The following is a 22,770-nucleotide window of genomic DNA, read 5'->3' as shown; positions in this document are numbered from 1 at the left end:
AAGAGATCTGGGAAGAGGAACCCAGTGAGGGAAGAAATGTAGTAGAACATGTAATACAGATGCGAGACCAGATAGCCAGTGTCACCCCTATTGTATGGGAACATTCGGAAAAGGCACAGGAGACCCAGAGAACCCATTACAATCGCCAGGCAAAAGTCTGGCAGTTCCAACCAGGGGATCGAGTGATGGTGTTGGTATCCACAGCAGAAAGCAAGCTTCTGGCCCAATGGCAGGGGCCCTTTGAGGTGGTTGAACCCATGGGGGAAGTAACTTACAAGGTGCAGCAGCCCGGACGTCAAAAACAAGAACAGATTTATCACATCAATCTTCTGAAACCCTGGCATGCACAAGAGGCATGCATAACTGTCCAAAAAGACCTAACCCAGGAAAACAAGCCTTCCAAACAGGTGAGAGTGTCTCCTGATTTAACACCAGACCAGAAGAATGAGGTGTCTGAGATGATCTTCCGGAACCAGGATGTGTTCTCGACAAAACCGAGTCGAACAACCGAGACGTATCACCACATCGTCATGAACCCTGGGGCCAGAATAACAATGAGGCCCTATCGGGTGCCAGCGGCCAAAAGGGAGGAAATAAAAGCAGAAGTAAAAAAAATGCTGGAGTTGGGGATCATCGAAGAATCCCACAGTCAGTGGTCCAGCCCAATCATGCTGGTGCCCAAACCTTGATGGCACCGCAAGGTTTTGCAACACTTCCGGTGATTAAACCAAGTATCCCAATTTGACGCATACCCCATACGTCGCATAAATGAGCTAGTGGACCGTCGAGGTAATGCCCAGTACTTGACTACTCTAGACTTGACAAAGGGGTACTGGCAGATTCCCCTTGAGGAAGACGCAAAGGAAGAGACTGCATTCTCTACACCAGAGGGTCTTTTTCAATATACTGTCCTCCCTTTTGGACTATATGGGGCCCCAGCTACTTTCCAGCGCCTCATGAACAAGCTATTATGTCTGCATACCAGTTATGCTGCTGCCTACTTGGACGATGTGGTCATTCATACCCCGGACTGGGAAACCCATCTAGAGAAGGGGAGGCAGTCCTTGATACCTTCAGGCGAGCTGGCCTTACAGCAAACCCTGCCAAGTGTGCTGTGGGGTTTACGGAGGCCAAATATCTTGGCTACATTGTGGGAAAAGGTCTGGTAAAATCCCAAGTGAACAAGTTGGAGGCCATCCAAAATTGGCCCCAACCACGTCGCAAGAAACAAGTCTGGGCATTCCTAGGTGTAGTGGTGTATTACTGACGATTTATCCCCCATTTTGCCACAAGGGCAAGCCCCCTGACAGATCTAGTGAAAGCCTGTGGACCTGATCTGATGAGATGGTCTGACACAGCAGAGGACTCATTCACAGACCTACGGACTGCCCTCTGCAGTAACCCTGTACAGATAGCCCCTGATTTCTCCAAGGAATTTATCCTGCAGACAGATGCATCGGAAGTAGGGTTGGGGGAAGGGCCGGCGCTTCCATTGAGGCGAACTAGGCAATCGCCTAGGGCGCCAGGATTTTGGGGGGGCGGCATTTTGCTGGGGGGGTGGCAGGCGGCTCCGGTGGACCTGCCGCAGTCGTGCCTGCAGGGGGTCCGTTGGTCTGCGGCTCCGGTGGAGCTGCTGCAGGCATTCCTGCGGACGATCTGCTGGTTCTGCGCGGCTCCGGTGGACCTCCCACAGGCACGACTGCGGCAGCTCCACCGGAGTCATGGACCAACGAACCCTCCGCTGAAATGGCTGCAGCAGCTCCACCGGAGCCGCGGGAGCGGCACGCGGGGCGGCGAAATGGCCGTGCACCTAGGGCGTGTAAAACTCTCTCTCCGGTCCCGGTTGGGGGCCGTTCTATCACAGATGGTCGGGGAGGAGGAACACCCAATTCTCTACCTCAGTAGGAAACTTCTTCCGAGGGAGCAAAAATATGCACTGGTGGAGAGAAAGTGCCTCGCCGTAAAATGGGCCATGGAAGCATTGCGCTACTACTTGCTCGGGCGCAGATTTGTCCTAGTGACCGACCATGCCCCTCTTCAGTGGATGCAGCAGAACAAGGAGAAGAACACAAGGGTGACCAGGTGGTTCTTATCCCTCCAACCTTTCCAGTTCCATGTGCAACACAGAGCAGGGAGCCGTCACCGCAATGCCGATGGCTTGTCCCATGTGCACTGTCTGGCATCCCAAGCTGCCCAACCCCTTGGTGTTGAACAGGCGGGAGGGATATGTGACAGACCCAAACCAGTGGGGTACAGGAGTCTGGTAGAGGGCAAATATACTGGTCACTGGGTGAGTAGTTTTCTGTTCCCTGAGTGACCAGAGCAGGGGCTGCACTAGAGTAATCAGGAACCTGCTAGAACCAGTTAAGGCAGACAGGGTGATCAGAGCACCTGCTACCAGTCAAGACAGGCTAATCAGGGCACCTGGGTTTAAAAAAGAGCTAACTCCAGTCAGGGAGGGGGAGCCAGAGGAGAGGAAGTGTGTGTGAGGAGCTGAGAGTAAGAGTACAAGGGGCTGAGAGTGAGAGGGTGTGCTGCTGGAGGACTAAGGAGTAAAAGCGTTATCAGATACCAGGAGGAAGGTCCTGTGATGAGGATAAAGAAGGTATTTGGAGGAGGCCATGGGGAAGTAGCCCAGGAAGTTGTAGCTGTCATGCAGCTGTTACAGGAGGCACTATAGACAGCTGCAATCCACAGGGCCCTGGGCTGGAACCCGGAGTAGAGGGTGGGCCCAGGTTCCCCCCAAACCTCCCAACTCCTGATAAGACACAGGAGGAGCTGACCCAGACTGTGGGGAAGATCACTGAGGTGAGCAAATCTGCCAATACGCGCAGGACCCCCCAGAGTAGAGGAGGAACTTTGTCACAGTTGCTACACACATTTTACCATGAAATTATTGACCAGTGAGTTATTAGTTTTCAAATGATACCTCAGAAGCATATCATACAAAGATTACTCCAATAGTGCATAGGGTGTGAATGTGGGGTGTATTCAGACACATTGCCTGAGCTGTGGATGGAGAGGTAACAGTTTAGGTAAGGGAATATGTGTGCACTTCTCATTGTCATTTTAAAATCTGCTTCTTTAAGCACTGTGCAAAAAACTTTTGGCAAAATAAATTATGCTTTATTTTGAAGAAGCTTTTTCTGTATCGCTGCAAACATATGCTGTCCAAGTTCCCAAAGTAGAGTTCATCCTCAGGTGGACATGCTGAATTAGTCATGGTTGGTTCCAGTGTCTGTAACCCAGGTCTGAGAGTGGATTAATTCTGGAGTTCTACCCGGGAGAAGAAAAAGCCTGAGACCTGGCAGCTATGGAGGGTGCACTCAGAGAGACAAGAGGTGACAGCAGTGCAGCTAACCCTATGACCAGGAAAGCTCCATCTATTGTTTAATAAGTAATTGTGAAATGTGGGGGCTCATGACCCCAGCAGCTTGCCAGCAGCCCATCAGCCTCACCCTGGCTTTGCCCAACTTGGTTACTCCTTGCAAACTGACCTTTGTACCTTTCCAATCATCCTACTGTGGGGTCCAGTCCCTTGCTGGACCCTGCCAGAAAAAGCGTTAGATTTGCTGCCTCTGCGTGGTCAGTATAACACTCCAACCTGAGTCAGCTTACTAGAACAGGCGTGGGCAAACTACGACCCACAGGCTGGATCTGGCCCTCAGGGCTTTGGATCTGGCCCATGGGATTTCCCCCCGTGGTGCTATGGGCCCTGCGTTGCTCTCAGAAGCGGCTGGCACCACTTCCCTGCGGCCCCTGGCAGGGAAGCAGAGGGTTCCGTGCGTTGCCCTTGCCTCCAGGCACCGCCCCCCGCAGTTCCCATTGGCCAGGAATGGGGAACCGCGGCCAATGGGAGCTTCGGGGGAGGTACCTGGAAGCGCAGCAAGGACAGCACACTTGGAGCCCTTTGCCCTCCCTTCCGCAGGGGCCGCAGGGCTTCTTGGAGCAGCGCAGCATGGGGCCAGGGCAGGCATGCAGGCAGCGCTGCCACCCCGGAGCTGCTTTAGGTAAAGCTGGGCCCACAACTTCCTGCTCTAAGCCCCCTGCCTGCACCACTCACCCCTCCTGAACCCCAACTCCCTGCCCTTAGCCCCCAGTATACCCTGCACCCCTCCTACATTCCAACACCCTGCCCTGAGTTCCCTGCTGCACCCTGGACCCCTGTGCACCCAAACTCCTGCCACATCCCTCCTACACCCCAGCTCCCTACCCTGAGCACCCTCATACACTCCGCACCCCTACTCTGCCACAATCCCTTGCCCTGAGCCCCTTCCTGCACAATGCACCCCCTCCCGCACCCCAACCCCCTGCTCCAGCCCTGCATACAATTTCCCCACCCAAATGTGGCCCTCGGCCCAAAAAGTTTGCCCACCTCTGTACTAGAGGCACACACGTTACTGAACTTACCCAGCACTGTTGATTTATAACAAAAGCAAAACAAGTTTATTAACCAAAGAGCATAGCCTAAGTGACACCAAGTAAAAGAAATAAAGATAGAAATGGTTACAAATGAATAAAAGTGAAACGTTCATTTAAAATTCTAAAACTTAATCTAGCAACAGTCTGTGTTCAAGATGCTTTCTCTCACCCTCAGTCATCTTTCCAGTTTTTTACTGGCTGGCTTGGCCAGAACCCATGGCAGAGATCAAATAGTTCAGTTTCTTCGTCTCCTTAAAATGAAGGATAATTTACAAGTTCATACCCCCTCCCTGTATCGTCCAGTGATTCTTTGAAATGTATTTTTCTGAAGGGCAGAAATTCCTTAGTTCATTGTGACTAACTAAAGGAGCCATGAAGTCTGGAGGATAAGTTCCATACTGGTTCTTCCCACCCTGTTGTTGGTTGCTACTATGCAAATTATCTCTGCCTCTTTCAGCCTCCTGTGCAAATGAATAGCCCATTGAATTTGGCTGCACCTGCTTTGAGGTGTCTGCCTCTTTCCTTTGTCAGGAGAAAACCTGTTTATCAACTTCCCCGGTATGCCTTGTTTAAACACCTTTTAGTCACAGACTTTAAAGCATAATATCACTGCATATCCATAATTTCACATGCAGCACTGTTACATATATTTTACAATATTATTGAATAGTGTGGCGTTAATTTTTAAATGATACCTCACAAGGCATATTTTGTACAAAAATAATTGCAGTAGCATGTCGGGTATGAAAAGAGGGGTGCCTGGAGTCACAGTAATTGAATCAGTTTTATGACACTCAGCTTAACCAGATTCCTCACAGGCTTTGGAAAATGTCCTGTGTGCTGAGAGGCTTAACATAATTATTAGCATGGTCACTCCCATACTAGTGTCCAGAAGATGATCGGGCATAAACTTTTGTGGGTAAAAAAACCTGTAATTTTCACTCCATGCATCTGAAGAAGTGGGTTTTTTACCCACAAAAGCTTATGCCCAAATAAATCTGTTAGTCTTTAAGGTGCCACCAGAATCCTCATTGTTTTTGTGGATACAGACTAACACAGCTACCCCTCTGAGAGAAGACGATCTCTACCCTTACAGAGAAGAGCTAGGAGAGCATAGAGTTGCTAAACCCACAGAGGAGCATGTTCAGTGGTGTCTAATACAAGCAAAAGCTCAAGTAAGATGAAGAGAGAAAAAGCCCTTTGATGGTGAGGACGATGTTATCAATGATGTTAGTGAGAGTAGTTTCAGCTGAGTGGAGAGTCGCAGCCCAAACTGGAGAGTGCTCTGAAAAGAATTAGAGAGAAGGAAGCTGATGCAGTGGGAGGAGATAGCACACTCAGGGATTCTAGATGTAAAAGAGGAGAAAATTGGTGTTGTGCTTGCAGATGTTGGTTGGGCCAAGAGACAATTATTATTTCAGAATCAGAATTTACTATAGTGTACTTGAACAAAGCAGGAAAGGAGTCAGAGGAGAGGAATGGAGCAGTTAAGAAAAAAGAGCAGGGTTAAGACAGAATGAAAGAATTAGGAGACAGGAGGGAATGTCTCAAAGGAGTATGTCGGTGTGTTTGACATGAATAGCAGCATTAGATAGGACAACTGCCTTCTGCATTTTTCTGTCCATATTATGCACAGTTAGGTTAGTTAAAATAAAACCTAGCAAATAAATTAACACAGTCAGCATTAAACCTTTTGGGGAATAACATTCTGTATATTTTAAGTATATTCTTAGGTCTGACTATATGCAACTATGCACCTCTTTTAATGAAATGAATGTGTACACCTAGGCATGATGGGCCAAATGAAACCTGGTGTAAGCATCTCTGGCCAGATTCCATGATGACGTAAACAGTCTTGGATGTTACACGTTGGGTGTTGTTGAGTGACACAAAGATGCCATGTGGGAAGGGTTGCTGTAGTTTATATTATACCTTTGCTAGTTGCTTGGCCTGCTACCACTTTCTGTGTGTAATTTGTTTTGTACATACACTGATTTTCAGTCTATATTAAACAAGTTTTCCATTTAGAGCTAATATGCAATGAGCTCTCATGTAACACAAGCCTTTGTTTGCATCACTAATGAATCTAACCTGGCACTTGCATAAATTACTAGATACAAATATGTTTTATACTCTGTTTAGTCTATCATCCTGACTTAAAATGCAGGGATGCAGATTGCGATGGCATGATGTTGCAACATTATGGGTGATGACATGAAGTGCAGAAATTGACATTGCCTATCTTGTGTTTTGGCATGCATGTGTTTGACACTAACTCATGCAAAACAGTAATTGCTTTATAAAGCAATGATTTATAAATTTATGCAGGTAGGGAGTGAATGCAATTGAATGGGTATGTGGATATGAGAGTCAGAATGCCTCATTTTTATTCCTATCATTGCTACTGTTTTGCTGTATGATCTTAACAAATTACTTAAGGCACATTTTCCCAAAGGCTGCAGAGGATAAAATAGCCGTTTGGATACCTGTATATATCTAGATGATTTTCAAACTAAGTTGTTGGTGGGGATGTCCAAATCACATGGAGTTATGGACTCATAGAAAATGGGTTTAAAATGTTATCTGGGGAATTGTAGGGATGAAAGGCGCATTACAGTTTAAGAGCCAAGTAATTTTATCTCAAAAACTACTAAAATTCATAGTCTAGAGAAGCACGAAGTGGTATACTAAATCTTAATAATTTTCTTTCTTAATGCTAATTTGGGTACTTGACTCACACTATTTCAGTCACATGGGGTTCTTTGCCTTGCCTTAGTGGATGCCACAATTAAAAGACAAGCAAAATAATCACAATTATTAATGCTGATTCTTATTAAAGAAAGGAAAAGAAAAAACCCACAAACAGTCAACAATGGTTACTTAAGTGGTTGCTACAACCTCTTCTGGGATGCCTTATGTGTAGATTACACCTTTGAGAGTGGGTCTAACCTTGAAGGAGAGTGAAATATTATATTCCCAAAACTAATAGAGGGCCCTGTCTTTGTGTATCATAGATAACTAAAACAGTTTGTAGATGGGCAAACAAATTTCATTTAAGGGTATAATGAGTCCTGTTTGGTATACCATAGATAACATTCAGATTATAAATGTATTTACATCAGTTACTCAAAAGAAAAAAAATCAATATCTTCCATTCTTGTGCACAGACCTCAAGACAAGCTCTGTATAGCCTGAAAGCTTGTCTCTTTCACCAACAGAAGTTGGTAAAATAAAAGATATTACCTCACCCACCTTGTTACTCAAAAGAATTCATGCAAGGATCTCAAGACAGAAATTAAATCCCACTATTTCCTTATGGTTACAAAAGGTTAGCCTGTATCTCCTCTCTAGGAATACATGGTCTGTACAATTTGGAGTTTAACAAGAAAAGCTTTTAGTATTTTAAATTACAATTGCATTTCAATTTCCCCTTAAAATCATCATAGGAAAGTAGAAATCAGATTCCTTGGCAGTGCTTTACAACTTCATCTCACCAATTCATATTGAGGTTTTGGTGGTGGTGTCCTCTGAAATGGAAGGTTGCTGCTTCTTGATGGTGCTCTGTGACTATCTTCTTAGTAGCCTTGCTTGTAGAGACAGGCTGAGCAAAGATGTGTGACTGTGACGAGTGGATGGAGATCGGAGTGCATTGCTTGTTCAATCCAGAGGGTTTTATAACCTCACAGAAGGAGGAAAACACCTTTTTCAGTCTTGGCTGTTGTTATCCTGTCATTGGCTCAGCATCTTCATGGGTTGCTTATTAGCAGTTTTCAGCTGATAAATACGTGATCTGCTACTACATATGTGGTGGAGTTGTAATTTTTCCTCAACTGATGGTTATATTACCTTTGTCTGTGTAACAGGAAATTCTCATCTTTGAAGTTAGAGTTAGCTTTTTCTCTTATTCAGTCCACTTTCTGAGAGATCTGGTCAGTTTCATTAGGAGTCAATACGAGCTGAAATTCTGTTTCAGTTAAGTCCAGGCCCTTACTTTCTATGTAAAAGATTTTCAGTTCTAAAAATAGTCTTTTAAAACTTTTTTAGAGTGTCTTTTAAATAGCCATCCAAGAATGCATCATCTCTTCTTCTAAAAGGTCTTTAGAGAGGGAGCTCTTGTCTATCTCAGCTTGATAAGGAAATTGCTTAAGTGTTACCAGATAACTAATTAATTCCTCAATTAATATAAATATTCTAAACTCAAATGGCTTCTTTCATTAGTGATCAGTTATAATGAAGTCATTGGACTCCATATCAGTACATAAAATATCTTACCATAGCATTGATATTAGGAAGTTATTACATTTGATGCTTGCATTTAAATGCAAAATGTTTGCAAACATACATCTCAAAAGAGGCTCATGCCATCTTTAGGAATCTAAGGAATTAAAAGGATTTAATCTTTATGCAGAAACAGTAGTTTAGAAGAAAGGTCTTCTACAAAGCATTTCCCAACTATAAGACTTCATTTTTCCAACTGTAAGAAATTATTTTTAGTATTTCTATAATTCTTTGTGGAGGCTTTGAAACTGAGTCTTTTTTCTTGCAAAGGAGATTGGAGTAAAGAGAAGCCTGCTACTTGGTTTTGTAGCTTTTGGTAACATTCCTTATGCATCACTTCTTTGTGAATCCTTATATTCTTTTAAAGTCAGGAATCTTTCTCACACCTAGATATTTTGCCAGCTGTTTGAGATAAAACCTTATCTATATCAGCTGATATCTTCTACAAGAGACTTGTCCTGTTCTTTAATAAGACAATTCATTGGTTGTTTGTCTCTTGACCAAAATGCCCCTTGGATTTATGTACTGCCATTTGCAGTATATTTACAATGTTCAACTAAAGATTTATAACGCATATTTTATACAAAGCACAAATCACAGTAACCAATGCTTAAATAGACTTCCAAATCATAGCAGAAAAGAATATAGCATAGAAAGTTAAACCTAGATTGATGTTTTAAAAGCTGCATTTTAGAGTCTGTATAAACACATCTGGGCTTAATGAACATGGTCTTATGGTCAAAAAGATGCTCTCTTTCCTGATGCTTGGCTTGTCCCTTGGCAGAAATCCCTGAATTTCTTTAGTTAGCCTAAACATCTCATTTAATAAAACAAGCAATCAAAAATGTCAGCATGTAAATTATTATATTCTCCAAGACTCAGGTAGAAAAATGTGTATCTTTTAAATTCAGTAATGGTGCAGGCAAGTTTATAATGACCTAATATAAGAATAAATTATCATGATTTTATTGATAGCCATTTTACAGCAATATTGAGGAAATACCCCTACAGAATCAAAAGAACTCAGTGCTCATAAGTGCTGCTTCACGTAGTTAGAAATAAGCCAGTTCTCAGGCATGACTACACCAGGGGTAAAAGTAAAGGGCTTGTAAAGAATGTGGGAGATATCTGTATTCATAGAACCATAGGGTTAGAAGGGACAGCAAGAGTCATCTAATCTAACCCCCTGCCAACATGGAGGATTCCTGTGGGTTTGGTCATTACTGTGTTGCTGGCTAAATGTTAACTGGGGGTTAAATCAGTCTTAGTTAGACCTCAGTCTGTAGGAACAAACATCAATGGCTATAGACAATGTCAACTGCTGATATTCAAATGGACAATATAGGTGTTAATTCAGTGATACTCAGACCTCAGTGGCTCAGGCGCCAAATTAGCAATCAACATTACCCAAAAGAGCCACAATAGAGTGAATTAATTGTTTCATTTACAATTCATATACATATAACATTCTTACAGAAAAATGACTCAAGTATTATTATTTTATCAACTATAATTGGTTAAAAACATAACAAAAGCATCCTGATTGGTTAATAACTTAGATTTGTTAATAATTAAATTACACCGTGTTTTAATATCATGTGCTGCAAAGAGCCACAGAAGACATATTTAAGATCCACTTGCAATTCGGAAGCTTCAGTCTGAGTATCACTGTGTTAATTCCTTTGACATTTACCTTCGCTAGTGTGGAATCAGGAGTCAGGTTGAGAGGAGGGAGACCATCCCAGTTTGTAGGAAATCCAAAACACAGAGACTGAAAGCAGTTAAAAGCCGAGCCTCTGGTGGGAAAGAAAGAGAGATACAGTCTGCAGAGTAGTAGTAGTTTGGCCCCCCTAAGTCACGAGGGAAATGCTAGGCTTTTGAGTTTTAGCCTTCTGCCATCCTACAGATATTTTCCTATGGACAAATAAATATTACTTTCTCTTGAAGAAGCTGTCTGGTGTCACAGCTCTCGGGCGGAGGTCTATGGCAGGGGTCAAACCCAGTTGGACCTGCTGAGGAAACTTGGTTGATGAACAGAGGTGTTGTAGCCTGTTGATTCTATCTCAAAGTGGATGAATTGTGGGATTCCAGTGTGTGAGAAGGGCAGATATAGGATTGCCACATGAGGGACCGAGAGAGAAATCAAAGGAACAGCTTTCCTGGAACCATGACAGTGGTCAAAAAGCAGCCTTTCTTTTGAGTCTCCTTAAAAGAAAGAAAAGGCTATGGTTAAAATTGGTTTATTTTTAATAATATTGTAAGAGAGGGCTCTGGAGTTTAATAGCTAGAAAAGAGAGAACACAAGAACTGTCCATGTTCTCCTTTAAGATTTCACCTTGCTTTCTAAGAGCCCTTTACTGCTTGCTTCCATCCACTGCAGTGATCAGCTTCGGATCTTGTATATCTCTGTGTCTCAGTTTACCCATCAGTAAACCAATATAATCAAACAAAAACTTAGTTTCATTGCAGTTTAGCTTACTGAAGTGTTAAATCTCCAACACAATCCCTTCATACTCAGGGTCCAACTGATTGCTGCATTTGGGGTAGGGAAGGAATTTTCTCGGAGGTCAGATTGACAGAGACCCTGGTAATTTTTTTGCAGCACAAAGTCTGGGTCACTTGCAGGTTTAAACTAGTGAAAATGATGGATTCTCTGTAACTTGAAGTGTTTAAATAATGATTTGAGGACTTCAGTAACTCAGCCACAGGTTATGGGTGTATCACAGGAGTAGATGTGCAAGGTTCTGTAGCCTGCAATGTGCAGGAGGTCAGACTAGATGATCATGACGATCCATTCTGATCTTAAAGTCTATGAGTCTAAGACCTAAACTTCACAGTAATGGTCCTCCATAAGAACCTGCCTTGCATTGGCAATATTTAAATAATACAATACACACACCATATTTCTCTGACGCTCTTAACACAAAACCTTATTGCCAATTTTAGACTTTTCTTATTTACTTTTAATGGATCAGGTGTGCATTTATGTATTATGTATATGGGAACCTTGCTGAGTTACAGTGTTTTGTTAGAGTGTGAATGAGAGGAATGTGGTGTAATGTTCATTGAATTGCTGTGATGAAAGGCAGTAAGACAAGTACAAAGCATTAGTATTTCAAACTCGAGGCACTTGTATGTGGCTGAATGTTCGGTAGGATATTAAAGAATGATGGAGTTTTTTTACTCCTCTATTAAGTTTAGACAAATCAGTCTCAAGAGTGTGATTACACTCAGAAATTTTAAGGAAGCAGCTTCATGGAATCAATAGAAAGAAAAAGATGGACCAATGAACACTACCTAAATGTATAGAAAACTTAATTTTTCTGTCAGCAGAGTTAAAAAAAGAAAAAGAAAAGAAAAAAGGAAAACAGAAGGAATGTGGGAGGACAATGTAAAGTGTGATCCAATTAAGATAGCTGGTTTCAATAGACCCCAAGTTTTTCTCTTTTAAAAAAATGTATCTGGATATACTCATCAGCCTTAATGCTACTCCATTGATTCAAAGTTGACCTGGAGCTTAGCTTTACATTTTTGAGGAAATTAGATCCAAAACCTAAAACCATTTTTTAAAAAGTCCATGTGAGAGTTATTTATTTTACAAATACCCATTCCACTGCAGTTTCTGTAGCACAAAGGATGCAGCACCAAGAATGACGAAGTGAAACGAACTAAACTAAAGATAATTGATTTAATTGGTTTTCATTGTCCAAGCTGAAATAAATGCAAAAGAGTCAACAGTATTTTTTACAGTTCTTTCTGTGTTAATAAGGTGTTTTTTAGTAAGATAGGTACAGAAATTTTATAAGATTATGTAAGTTGACAATGTCCCGGGAATAATGTAGCTTTGGAGGTAGCATACATTTTAAAACATTACCAGCTCTTGGGATTTTATCACAAATCTTACAATGTTTGGTGTTTTGTTTTGTTTTTTTAATAGCCCCAGCTCCTGAAAATCCCAACCTCAGTTTTAAAAAAAGTGTGTTTCTAGCCCTGTTGCATTGTTGCAGTGAAAGGCTTGAAAGTTCAAGCCTAAAGGTTCAAAAATCAGAAGACAAATAAAATGAATCCAACCTTCATTATATTTCATAATCTCATGATTTTTAAACCAGTATCATGATTCTGAAGGCTTGGCTCATGAATATTGAATGCTTTGGGTTGGCAGTACTAAGTTCATTTTTGTCCTGACACTTTAACTTGTGCTTTTCAGAGATTCAAACTATCAGGTTTATTAACAGTAAGACACTTAATTTTTCATACAACCATTTATCCCAAACAGTTCTTGCATTGTTCATGTAGTTATACTCAGAATAGATAAAAATGAATGTAGTGTCTTTTGGAAACCAGTGACAGCACTGGATCAAAAGCTGACAGAATCAATTCATGATTGCCCCAATAGATTTAATTTGAATGGCCCATTTTGATGTACAGTTTAATCACTACTATGCCTGTAGCTAGATAAAAACCAAGAAATAAATAGCTTTATATAGTGCATTGCTGTACTGTTTTCATAACGATCTAACCAAACTATTATTTTTCTTCTTGAATTATGCTGAGATGGTAAAAAACAGAGTTCAGACAACCAATACAAATTATTTATGGGGTTCTTAAACTGACTACTGTAACATTATGAATGTCTTTGTAATCTGCAAACTCATTTTTCTCCATTTTTATCAGATGGATCATTATAGAAAACATAAATTCACATTAAAAATCATAATTGCACTGTTAACAGAAATAATGACAAATGAGTGTGATAATGTAGCAATGAAAGAGTCTGAAAACTGAGTTTTATCAATTGGAGATGGGGGCAAGAGGATAAAATAACGATAAATAGTGAAGATCTAGATCTAGGAATGAGAATTATATGGGAATTGTCTTTATAGCAACAACAGCCTTTTAATTAATAATGTACATTGTTCTGCAGCTGCAGCACATTTCCATTATAGTGCCATCATTGAGAGGCATGAACGCAGTTATGTCTTACCTACTAGTTTTACTTAAGGATGGTCTCCAAACCTAGAGGGTATATCCACTAGCGGACATCTTCTTCTAGGGTGTGCAGTCTTGACAACTCTTGTGATTTTTTTCACAAGATTCTCAGCTAGATCCAAGGGCGGGAAGAAGGCACTGCGCTCCCAACCTCCCAAATCTAAGAGGGATGAAGGGACTGAAAAAAATCAGGAGAGGCGTGGGGAGATGGAACACAAGAGAGAGAAAAAAACAAAGTAAGAGAAGAGGTAGAGAATGGAAGAGATGGAGAAAATGCATCCTGTGAAAAACAGCCCACTTTGTCTGCCAGCTTGGGCATGCAGGAGAAGAGTTTCAGATTCAGGTCTCACTTCTCGGAAATCAGGAGAAAAAATAATGAGATTAAAACACAAAAGCTCTCATCAACTTTTAATGGATAACTTTAGAACACAGATAATTCCAAAGTGCTGCTCCACCACTGCTTCTGCTCCCTCCCCCATCCCCACACTGGCTGACATAGTTTTTTTATTTCCCATGTCCTGGCTGGAAGAGTTACATCCTCTGACCTGTGCAGGTCATCCCAGTTCTCCAGCCACTGCAGCTCTGCTGTCCACCACCACCCCACTTCTCCCGCTTTTGTGAGGCTCTGACCAGTCTTTTCACATTTCTTCATATTCCTCCTTCATATCCCAAACTCCTGTAGGACATTCTTCTGGATTTGGCCCTTGACTCCATCCCTTTTTCTTTTAAAAGGACCAATGATCACTATAAAATGCACTGTCCCCAGGCCCTCTGAGCTATTTTACCCTACACACCCAGATTGACTCTTGGTCCCTTCCTTCTACTGCTGCCTCCTTGTTCTCCTGCCCAGAGTAAATTAGAGTCCAGCCTTCTTGTAATATTTTTTTGCCTACTACAAAGAATTAGAGGAAAAAATATATTTCCTGGCAGTGAAGTTATTGAACATTTAGAAACAAGGAACATATATTTGCAAAGAAGCATAGTTTAGAGTTTCTTTGGCTTCTCTTCACTCTTCTATGAATGAATCAATGCACAGAGATTAAATTTGGCATTTCAGTATCTCACTGATATTCCACGGAAAGATTCCTAACATTACAATTACTTACATGTGTTTTACACCTGAAATACATTTCTCAGTGTGGCATCACAATGACTGTGCGACCAGAGTAAGTGTCAATGTTCTTTCAATAAAATTCAGCAGCAGTACAAACCTGAGATGTTAATCCAGGAAGAAGATATATTATACATCACTATTTTGGTGCAAATCCTGCTTTAGAGGAACCACCCAGCAGGGCCAGCTCTAGCCATTTCGCCTCCCCAAGCACAGCGGCACACCGCAGGGGGGCGCTCTGCTGCTTGCCGGTCCCGCGGCTCCAGTGGACCTCCTGCAGACGTCCCTGCGGAGGATCCGCTGGTCCCGCGGCTCGGTGGACCTCCCAGAGTCCACCGAAGCCGCCTGCCACCCTCCTGGCAACCGGCAGAGCGCCCCCACGGCATGCCGCCCCAAGCATGCGCTTGGCACACTGGGGCCTGGAGCCGGCCCTGCCACCCAGGTGAAAGATGAAGCTTTGCATATGGCAGTGTACAATATGTACTATTATTCAAATGTGAGGAATTGTGCCCTGGAGACAGGAAATAGAGAAGACTTCATCTTTGTGATGCTGGAAATCCTAATCAAATCAATGCTAAGAAATAATGATTTTATCAGTATGAAAAGCCTGTACTCTCTCTCTAATGCCTGTTCTGCACTGAGCTAATGAAATGATTGCAGCATACTAAAGAACAAGTATATCCCCCTTCCCTTTCTTAAAATCATCTACATTTTTACAGTGTAAATAGAAGTCAGTACTACCTTCAAATTAGTCTTTTTTCCCTTCTTCTATTTAAATGAATTAATTACTGTCTCAATCAGGTATGCTTTTGTGAGTATAATTTATTGCTAATTGCTACTGTGGACATAGTAGTTACGCTGTTTGGAAATATGTTTTATTTGCATGTACATCACTTTAATCAATGTTCCTGTTTTTTGTTTGGGAAATCTTGTGTGAATCAAACTGAAAACTACCAAATCAGGGCAATAGTTGGTAAGCGGAATGCAAGAAACTTGTATTCCACCTGATCCTGTATACTTAGTTGAAAATCAGTCAAGGGAATGCAAAGTCTTTTTGATAATAAGGACTATTGCTGTTACCCCAAGAACAGTATTATTTTAGTTAAACAAGCAATTACTAAAGCCCCAGATCCACCAAAGGATTTAGGTGCCTAGCTCGGGGGAAAGTGAGTGTTAGCACCTGTATATAATCTGTAACACATGGATGGTCAAGGGGTCATGAACAGGTACTGAGAGTAGTCATGACCATGATCCCTTTCTAAAGGGAGATCTAAAAACTTTTTTCTGTTGTAACTCAGATGGTAAAGGTTGAGTACCACTGATCTAACATGCATTTAGAATATTATGTGTTTCCATATGATTTTTGGAAAGCCATATTTTCTAGGGCAGGAATCATGTTTTCTTTGTTCTTTTAGAGCATTGAGCATGTTATTGGTTCCCAGTAAATTTCTCTCATTTGTACATTTATATATTATCACAATCAGGAATGTTTTCCTTCTACCTTCCAGTGGGAGAAGCTGTGTGTCAGCCTATCCAGCAGAAGATATAATTTTCTCACCACAACTATTTTTTTTAAAGAATAAGCAACTGAACTATAGGAGGCTGAACATTTGAGCTGCATCAACAAATATTCAAGTCACATCAGCTTTTTTGTATGTTTGTTACAAACAAGAAGAAAAATCCTTTTTCAAGGCTGTGTTTATTTAAAACTCCTACTGCACATTTCTAATAAATTTACTCAGATCCCTGAGCAACCCTTCTCTAGGTAAAAATAAAGAGTAAATTCATTTCAGAATAACACCAAGTGAACGCAAAAAAACAATCATGTGTACACAGGAGAGTAAACTAGCTGCTAAACTTTTCTCCTCCAATTCCTCCTCCAACACCTTCTCATCTTCTCTTTTAATAGGAAGCACAGAACTCCCCTGCTCTGCCGCCTGGGGAACACACAGCTGCTTACTTTTATCTCACAGTTTGGGTGGAGGGAGGAAGGAACTCTTGATGGCAGCGTATCTTTTATACCACCATTGTGAGGGTGATAGTTTTGAATTAGGATGGGGTACTGTTGACCCATGAGGGTTTGCTGTATGATCAAAAGGCCCGAACACCCTATTCCATGTATCAGTGTCAATACATTAGGTAGGAAGACTTTTTTGGTCAATCAAATACATTTTATCTTTGTCTTCCTAATACAAAAGGAGCCCTTGCTAATCTTCTTCAATAGTCACGATTTTGTGAACTTAGGTTCAGTTCCATCTATAGACCTAAATATGAATGCAAGTATGTGAGTTATAGAGAATCTTTCATAAGTTACTGAATGTGTCTCTGTTAAAAATATAGAATTGTAAATGGCAGGGTGCTGTTCCAGGAAGCTACAATCCTAGATTCTTGTCCTGCCACTGGGAAAAAGCCTGAAGGATTTTCTGTGTTGGGATCATTTGTCTGCTTTCCCTCAAAGTGAGTTATCCTGGGATACAGGAGTAATTTACACTTCCCTGCTCCTGCAGTAGTATATCAGGCTCATCTTCTTTTGAATGTATATCCTTAAAGAATCATTTTTTAACATTTGTAAGAAAAAGAAAAATATTACTAGGGGCTAAGAATTCATATGTACAACCTCAGAACATACGTTCACATTCAAGGAATAAACCTCTGAAAACAGTGGTTTGGAAAGGAATTACTTGCTAAACCCAACCTAACTATAGTGCAACATGATTAACATTGTTATAACAAAGCAAGTGAACTTGTTAAAGTATACAGGAGTTTCATATTTACATACTGCTTTTTCTGTCTCGTACATACCCAAATTTATACACACTACCTAATGTAACACTGAGATTTTTATCTTTGCTTCCTGTGACAAATTTTATATTAATGATATGTGATCGTGGTGCCAATTAAAAGTTTTGAAGCGTTAAAAGTGTTAAAGATTATTTTTTTCACTGTTTTAATTTCAGGTTTGGATTCTCTAACAGGGCATGCATTTCCAGGTAAAGTTACAGTTAGATATTGTGTAACCTTGTGCGTTTTATATTTATTTTGTTTATGTTTTTTTCTTTGCTTGTTCTTTGTCAAAGTGTGTGGTTCCCCCACATGCCATTTCATGTGAAAGCTGTGCCTTAAGATTTTTAGTCCAGGTACATGAAGAGGAGATACCAATATGAATCTTAAAAATATGTAAATGAAAATCAGTTTGCAATGGGAACAACACGATCTTTAAAAATTAAAACCAAACCAAAGGAAAAAGATTGTGGAACTAAAAATTTCAAGTCCAAATTAGAATTACTGAAATGAGTTCAAAGTGGAGCTCAGTTTAATAATCTAATAACATTAACAAGCCTATGCCTGGATAATGATTTAGGAAGTGCAAGATTCGGTTTCCCCCCTGCTGAAGTTTTGAACAGTCATGGGATGGTGTCCTGTAGAGAGTCAAACAAGGATGGGGTACATCATTATAGTATTCTCACAACTTTCCTGCACACAATTGTATCTAATATGACATGACCAACATGATTTAAAATAAAAATATTCACTGTGATGGCTGGATTAGCATTATTATATCCTCAGAGTCATAGTTTACTTGACCAATGTGAACATTTTGGGCTGAGAATTTTCCAGTCAGCAATTAGATTTGATGCTCATTGATCAAGCGGATTTCTACATTGTGCCTGGAATGTAGTTTTTACCGCGTGTATCAAAATGATGCAATAGTGTGTTTAAATGATCAGTCTCGGTAATGCTGCAAGCTTTTTCTGTTTTACAAATGTCCAACTCTACTCAAAATCTCCCTTCATGGTAGAGCAGTGAGTCAAATAAAATGAAATAGGTGGTGAAATCCAAGACATAATGTGTTAGATATCCAAGAAGTTGTTGACCAAAAGGTAGAGATTATATGTCTCTGTTTTAATAGAACAGTCTTGGTCTTTCATATGATATCCAAGTGCCTGAATGTCTTTTGGGACACTTCAAGTTTATCTTTGTTTTCATGCAATCAATACATGTGTTATTTTAAATAACTACAGAAGGGGGAGGTTTTGTGCTGGGCTTTTCAGATGCTCATGTGGGAGCCAGATTCTGCCATCCTTACTCAATAAGTACTTTATCTATGAGTAGTCCCACTGGCATAAATGAGAATACTCATGGAGTAATATACCCCCAGTCAATCTAAAGAGTTATGTAAATCTGTTTCTTAATATAGGAATAAAATCACTGCTGAGTCAGAAGTTGGCAGAAGTAGCATCAGCACACATTTGTTAAAAACCACAAAAGCCAGCCCTTTTAGTTTGAAAATATGGCCACTTTAACAGAAGGAGATTACTCAAAGTGACTAACAGTAGGGCTTCAGTATTATTTTGTGTGAAACAAAGGAGTGGGAAGGAGACTCCATGTTTGTTTTGCCAAGAAAACATCCAGTGTAAAGGCCAAATGCATCCCAAGTGTAAGCACATGCAACTCTATCAAATGGCACTTTGCATAACAGGGATACATATATCCTGTGCATAGTCAACCATCAAAGAGATGCAGATTGATAATATCTGTGTCCATGAGGAGTAAAAGCCTGGAAACGGGGATTTGAGTTATACAGGCTCCAGATGGAGGTCTGCTTAACCCAGAGAAACCATTTCCTGAATCTTCAGTGCTGCTTGATATTGCTCAGTCAGCTGCTACTTCTTCACCATAGCTTAGTTTAGTCAAGGCACCAGCTTCTGATTTATTAGCATTTGTTACGGAAGGAGATTTCTTTCCCTGGCAAATGTGATAAATAGCCTGTCCCTGCACACACATGATTTTTCTGGCAGAGTTGGGACACTTTCTTTCCTCACAGAGAGATTTATCTCCAGTGTGGAATGTTTTACAGTGCCTCCTAAGTGAGGACTGTATGCTTATCTTTGATCATTAGTTATTAATTGTCTCCTCCTGTGCTAGTTCAGCAAGCCATATGTGTAACTTAGGCCCTTGTCCTGTTTAAATTCATGTGGATTCCCACTGATTTCCTAGGGATACTGTGGGGGTGTAAGGATCTAAAGCTTTAAGTGGATTCACAGTCCTAGCAGAAAATCACTATCTTGTATGGACGTGTTAGTTATGAGATTTAAGGCTCTTCATTGAGGGAAACCCTAACCACCCAAACTATATGGGTCTTTATATCATTTTTGTTGCTGTTCCCTAAACTCCCTCCAATTTGTCCACATCTTTCTTAAAGCAAGGTGACCAAAACAGGATGCAATATTCCAGCTGAGGCCTCACCCATGCTGAGCAGAATGGAACAGTTACTTCATGCGTCTTACTGTCAGTACATGCAAGAATTATGTTAGCCTTTTTTGCAACGGCATCACATCATTGGCTCATGTTCAATTTGTGATTTACTATAAATCTCTGATCCTTTTTGGTGGATATAGTGTACTTGGATTTTCAGAAAGCCTTTGACAAGGTCTCTCACCAAAAGCTCTTAAGCAAAGTAAGCAGTCATGAGATAAGAGAGAAGGCCCTCTCATGGATCAGTAACTGGTGAAAAGTTAGGAAACAAAGGTTAGGAATAAATGGTCAGTTTTCAGAATGGAGAGAGGTAGATAGTGGTGTCCCCCAGGGATCTGTACTGGGACTGGTGCTGTTCATCCTATTCATAAATGAGCCAGAAAAAGGAGTACACAGTGAGGTGGCAAAATTTGTAGATGATACAAAATTATTCAAGATAGTTAAATCCAAAGCAGACTGCAATAATAATGCATAATTAGCATGGCCATGAAAGGTATTACTATTATCACGTCCTTTACAACAACAATAACATAATCCTACACTAAACAACAATAATACAAACATTAACATTCCCATTGTAATAATATAATGGGGTTGCTATACATCCTTAATCACAAAACACAATACATTATACTTAATACATAAAATAAACACTCTATAGACTATATAAAGAACATATTTCTCAACTTGATATATATTTTGAAGCATATGAATTTGCCCTTGTAATTGAGATTGTTGGGAACCTTCCCACATCACTCAGGGGAAGAAAAACTTTAATGCCCCAAGCCCTAAGCCACTTTCATACTCACACACGTATGTCCAGACTGGCCACGTCTGTGTATAACATCCAGAGAAGGGGGGAAGGTGGACAGGAGATTATCCTGTATACAGCTTGTCCAGAATCTCTAACTTGCTTCCACTCTTCCATTCTTTTTCACCCTGGGGTCTCTTGCAGCGTCTCTTTCAGAGATTCCAGTCCAGGCCGGCTGCCTGTGGCTTCTTCAGTGTCCCCAAAACCACCCAGGGTTGCAAAGGTAAACTGTTGGATTTCACTGGACAACTAAGCTTTGCAAGTGTAATCTCAGTCCTGTAACTTGTATTGCCTTTGGTTTGGCTCTGTCTATATTTTTTCACAGCCAGCTGGGGCTGAAAGCAGTTTTTCTTTGTACTTGGCATGGTCTGTATTGATTCTTGACATTGAACATAGAGCAGCTTTCTCTTTATCTCTGGGCCAAGCTGAATTTTAACCCATTCCTTTCTTCAATAGACAAATTGCTCCCACTGTGCGTCAGAGGCTTTTTGGTGATTAAAAGCTCCTCTGAGATGTATGATCTTATCTAGATTGAAAGTACTTCTAGTGGGCATTGTTTAGATGGATTTTCACGTGTGTAAAGGTTCCAATTGTCTAAACACCTGCAGGTTCTAGGACCATAATGTACGTACATGAAATATGCTGGGGTACCCTTAGCAGGTGTGGGGGAATGCTTAGACTGTCCCCTACCCATTTTCCAATCACACACACACAGGGAGGGTGCCCTGTCCACTAGCAGCTCATAAACTAAAGGTATCACACCACAGGTCACTCACACAGGAAAGGTTAACGAGGATGGCCATGACCCTCTACACCTCCCTTCAGCAAAGAGCGTCGGCTAGTCTCAGAAAGATGGTGCCGCTTACTCTCATTGCTTAAAGTGAGATGATCAGACCAGTCAGTGGCTCACACGGAGAGGAAAGGGGGAGGGAAGATGGGTTCACACAATCCTAGACCCAGGCAGGCGCTCTCCGGACAGGCAGAGACAGCCCACCTTGGGTCGGATCTTTTACCAATCCACTAGGTGGAGTCACTGGGCTTGCGTTAGAGTATTTCTGGTCACGAGCCTGCCAGGTTCGCAGAATACTCTGGGTGTCTTCCGGCGACTCTCATTCACGCTGGTATACCCACACACACCCCAAGGCCTCTATTTCTAAATACCATAATGCATCTTTACCTTATGTCCAGACTCAATACACTTTCCCTTATCTCTGGTGGTTAAAACCCCTCTTCAGGGTAAAAACCCCTCAGCACCGGTGCCTTAACCTTATGTATTTCCCTTATGCATTAACCTTATTGGGGGTGGCAAAACTAAATCCCCAGCACCACATCAAGCTAACCTTATTGGGGTGGCAAAACAATTCCCCAGCACCGCTCTGCATCTGATCTTGCTGCACAGTCAATAAGTTCGGATGGCGTAAGCCCACCAGGGACAAATGGCCCCATAGGCAGTCCTCCTCTGATACCCCAATAGAGATTTCAAAAGGTCTCTACCTCTATTGAGGTGCCATGGGGTTTGAAGGGGAACGGTCTGCAGCAGCTGCTGTTGTCTCCGCAGGCGTTGTCATCCTGGATGAGCCCCCAGATCGTCGAAGAAAAACAGAGTTCTCACTCTCTGATTGGATGTACCAAGTCAGATACTTTATTATCTCTAGGGCCTGGTCTACACTACGACTTTAGTCAAATTTAGCAGTGTTACCTCAATTTAACCCTGGACCCATCCACATAACAAAGCCCTTGTTTTCGACTTAAAGGACTCTTCAAATCGATTTCTTTACTCTACCTCCGACAAGGAGATTAGTGCTGAAATCGGCCTTGCCAGGTTGAATTTGGGGTAGTGTAGATGCAATTCAACAGTATTGGCCTCCGGGAGCTATCCCAGAGTGCTCCATTGTGACCTTTC

The 22,770-nt window shown here is 41.5% G+C and overlaps 1 protein-coding gene across 7 annotated transcripts in view; it reads left to right on the top strand.

Moving 5' to 3' along the window:
- The window catches only part of DLGAP2 (DLG associated protein 2), a 688,475-nt gene that overhangs the window by 458,230 nt on the left and 207,475 nt on the right, over nucleotides 1–22,770 (top strand). For 2 of the 7 annotated variants that reach the window (XM_050950695.1, XM_050950696.1), the window contains one exon: nucleotides 17,758–17,790. The exons of the other annotated variants lie outside the window; for them this stretch is intronic. In XM_050950695.1, coding sequence (XP_050806652.1) covers nucleotides 17,758–17,790 — 33 coding nt within the window. The remainder of the gene's footprint in view (nucleotides 1–17,757; nucleotides 17,791–22,770) is intronic. 7 annotated transcript variants of the gene reach the window in all.

The sequence above is a fragment of the Gopherus flavomarginatus genome, chromosome 4, assembly GCF_025201925.1.
Source record: "Gopherus flavomarginatus isolate rGopFla2 chromosome 4, rGopFla2.mat.asm, whole genome shotgun sequence".
In the NCBI taxonomy this organism is placed as follows: domain Eukaryota; kingdom Metazoa; phylum Chordata; order Testudines; family Testudinidae; genus Gopherus; species Gopherus flavomarginatus.
Note: the sequence above shows the minus strand (reverse complement) of the source record. Positions and strands in the feature narration are given on the sequence as shown.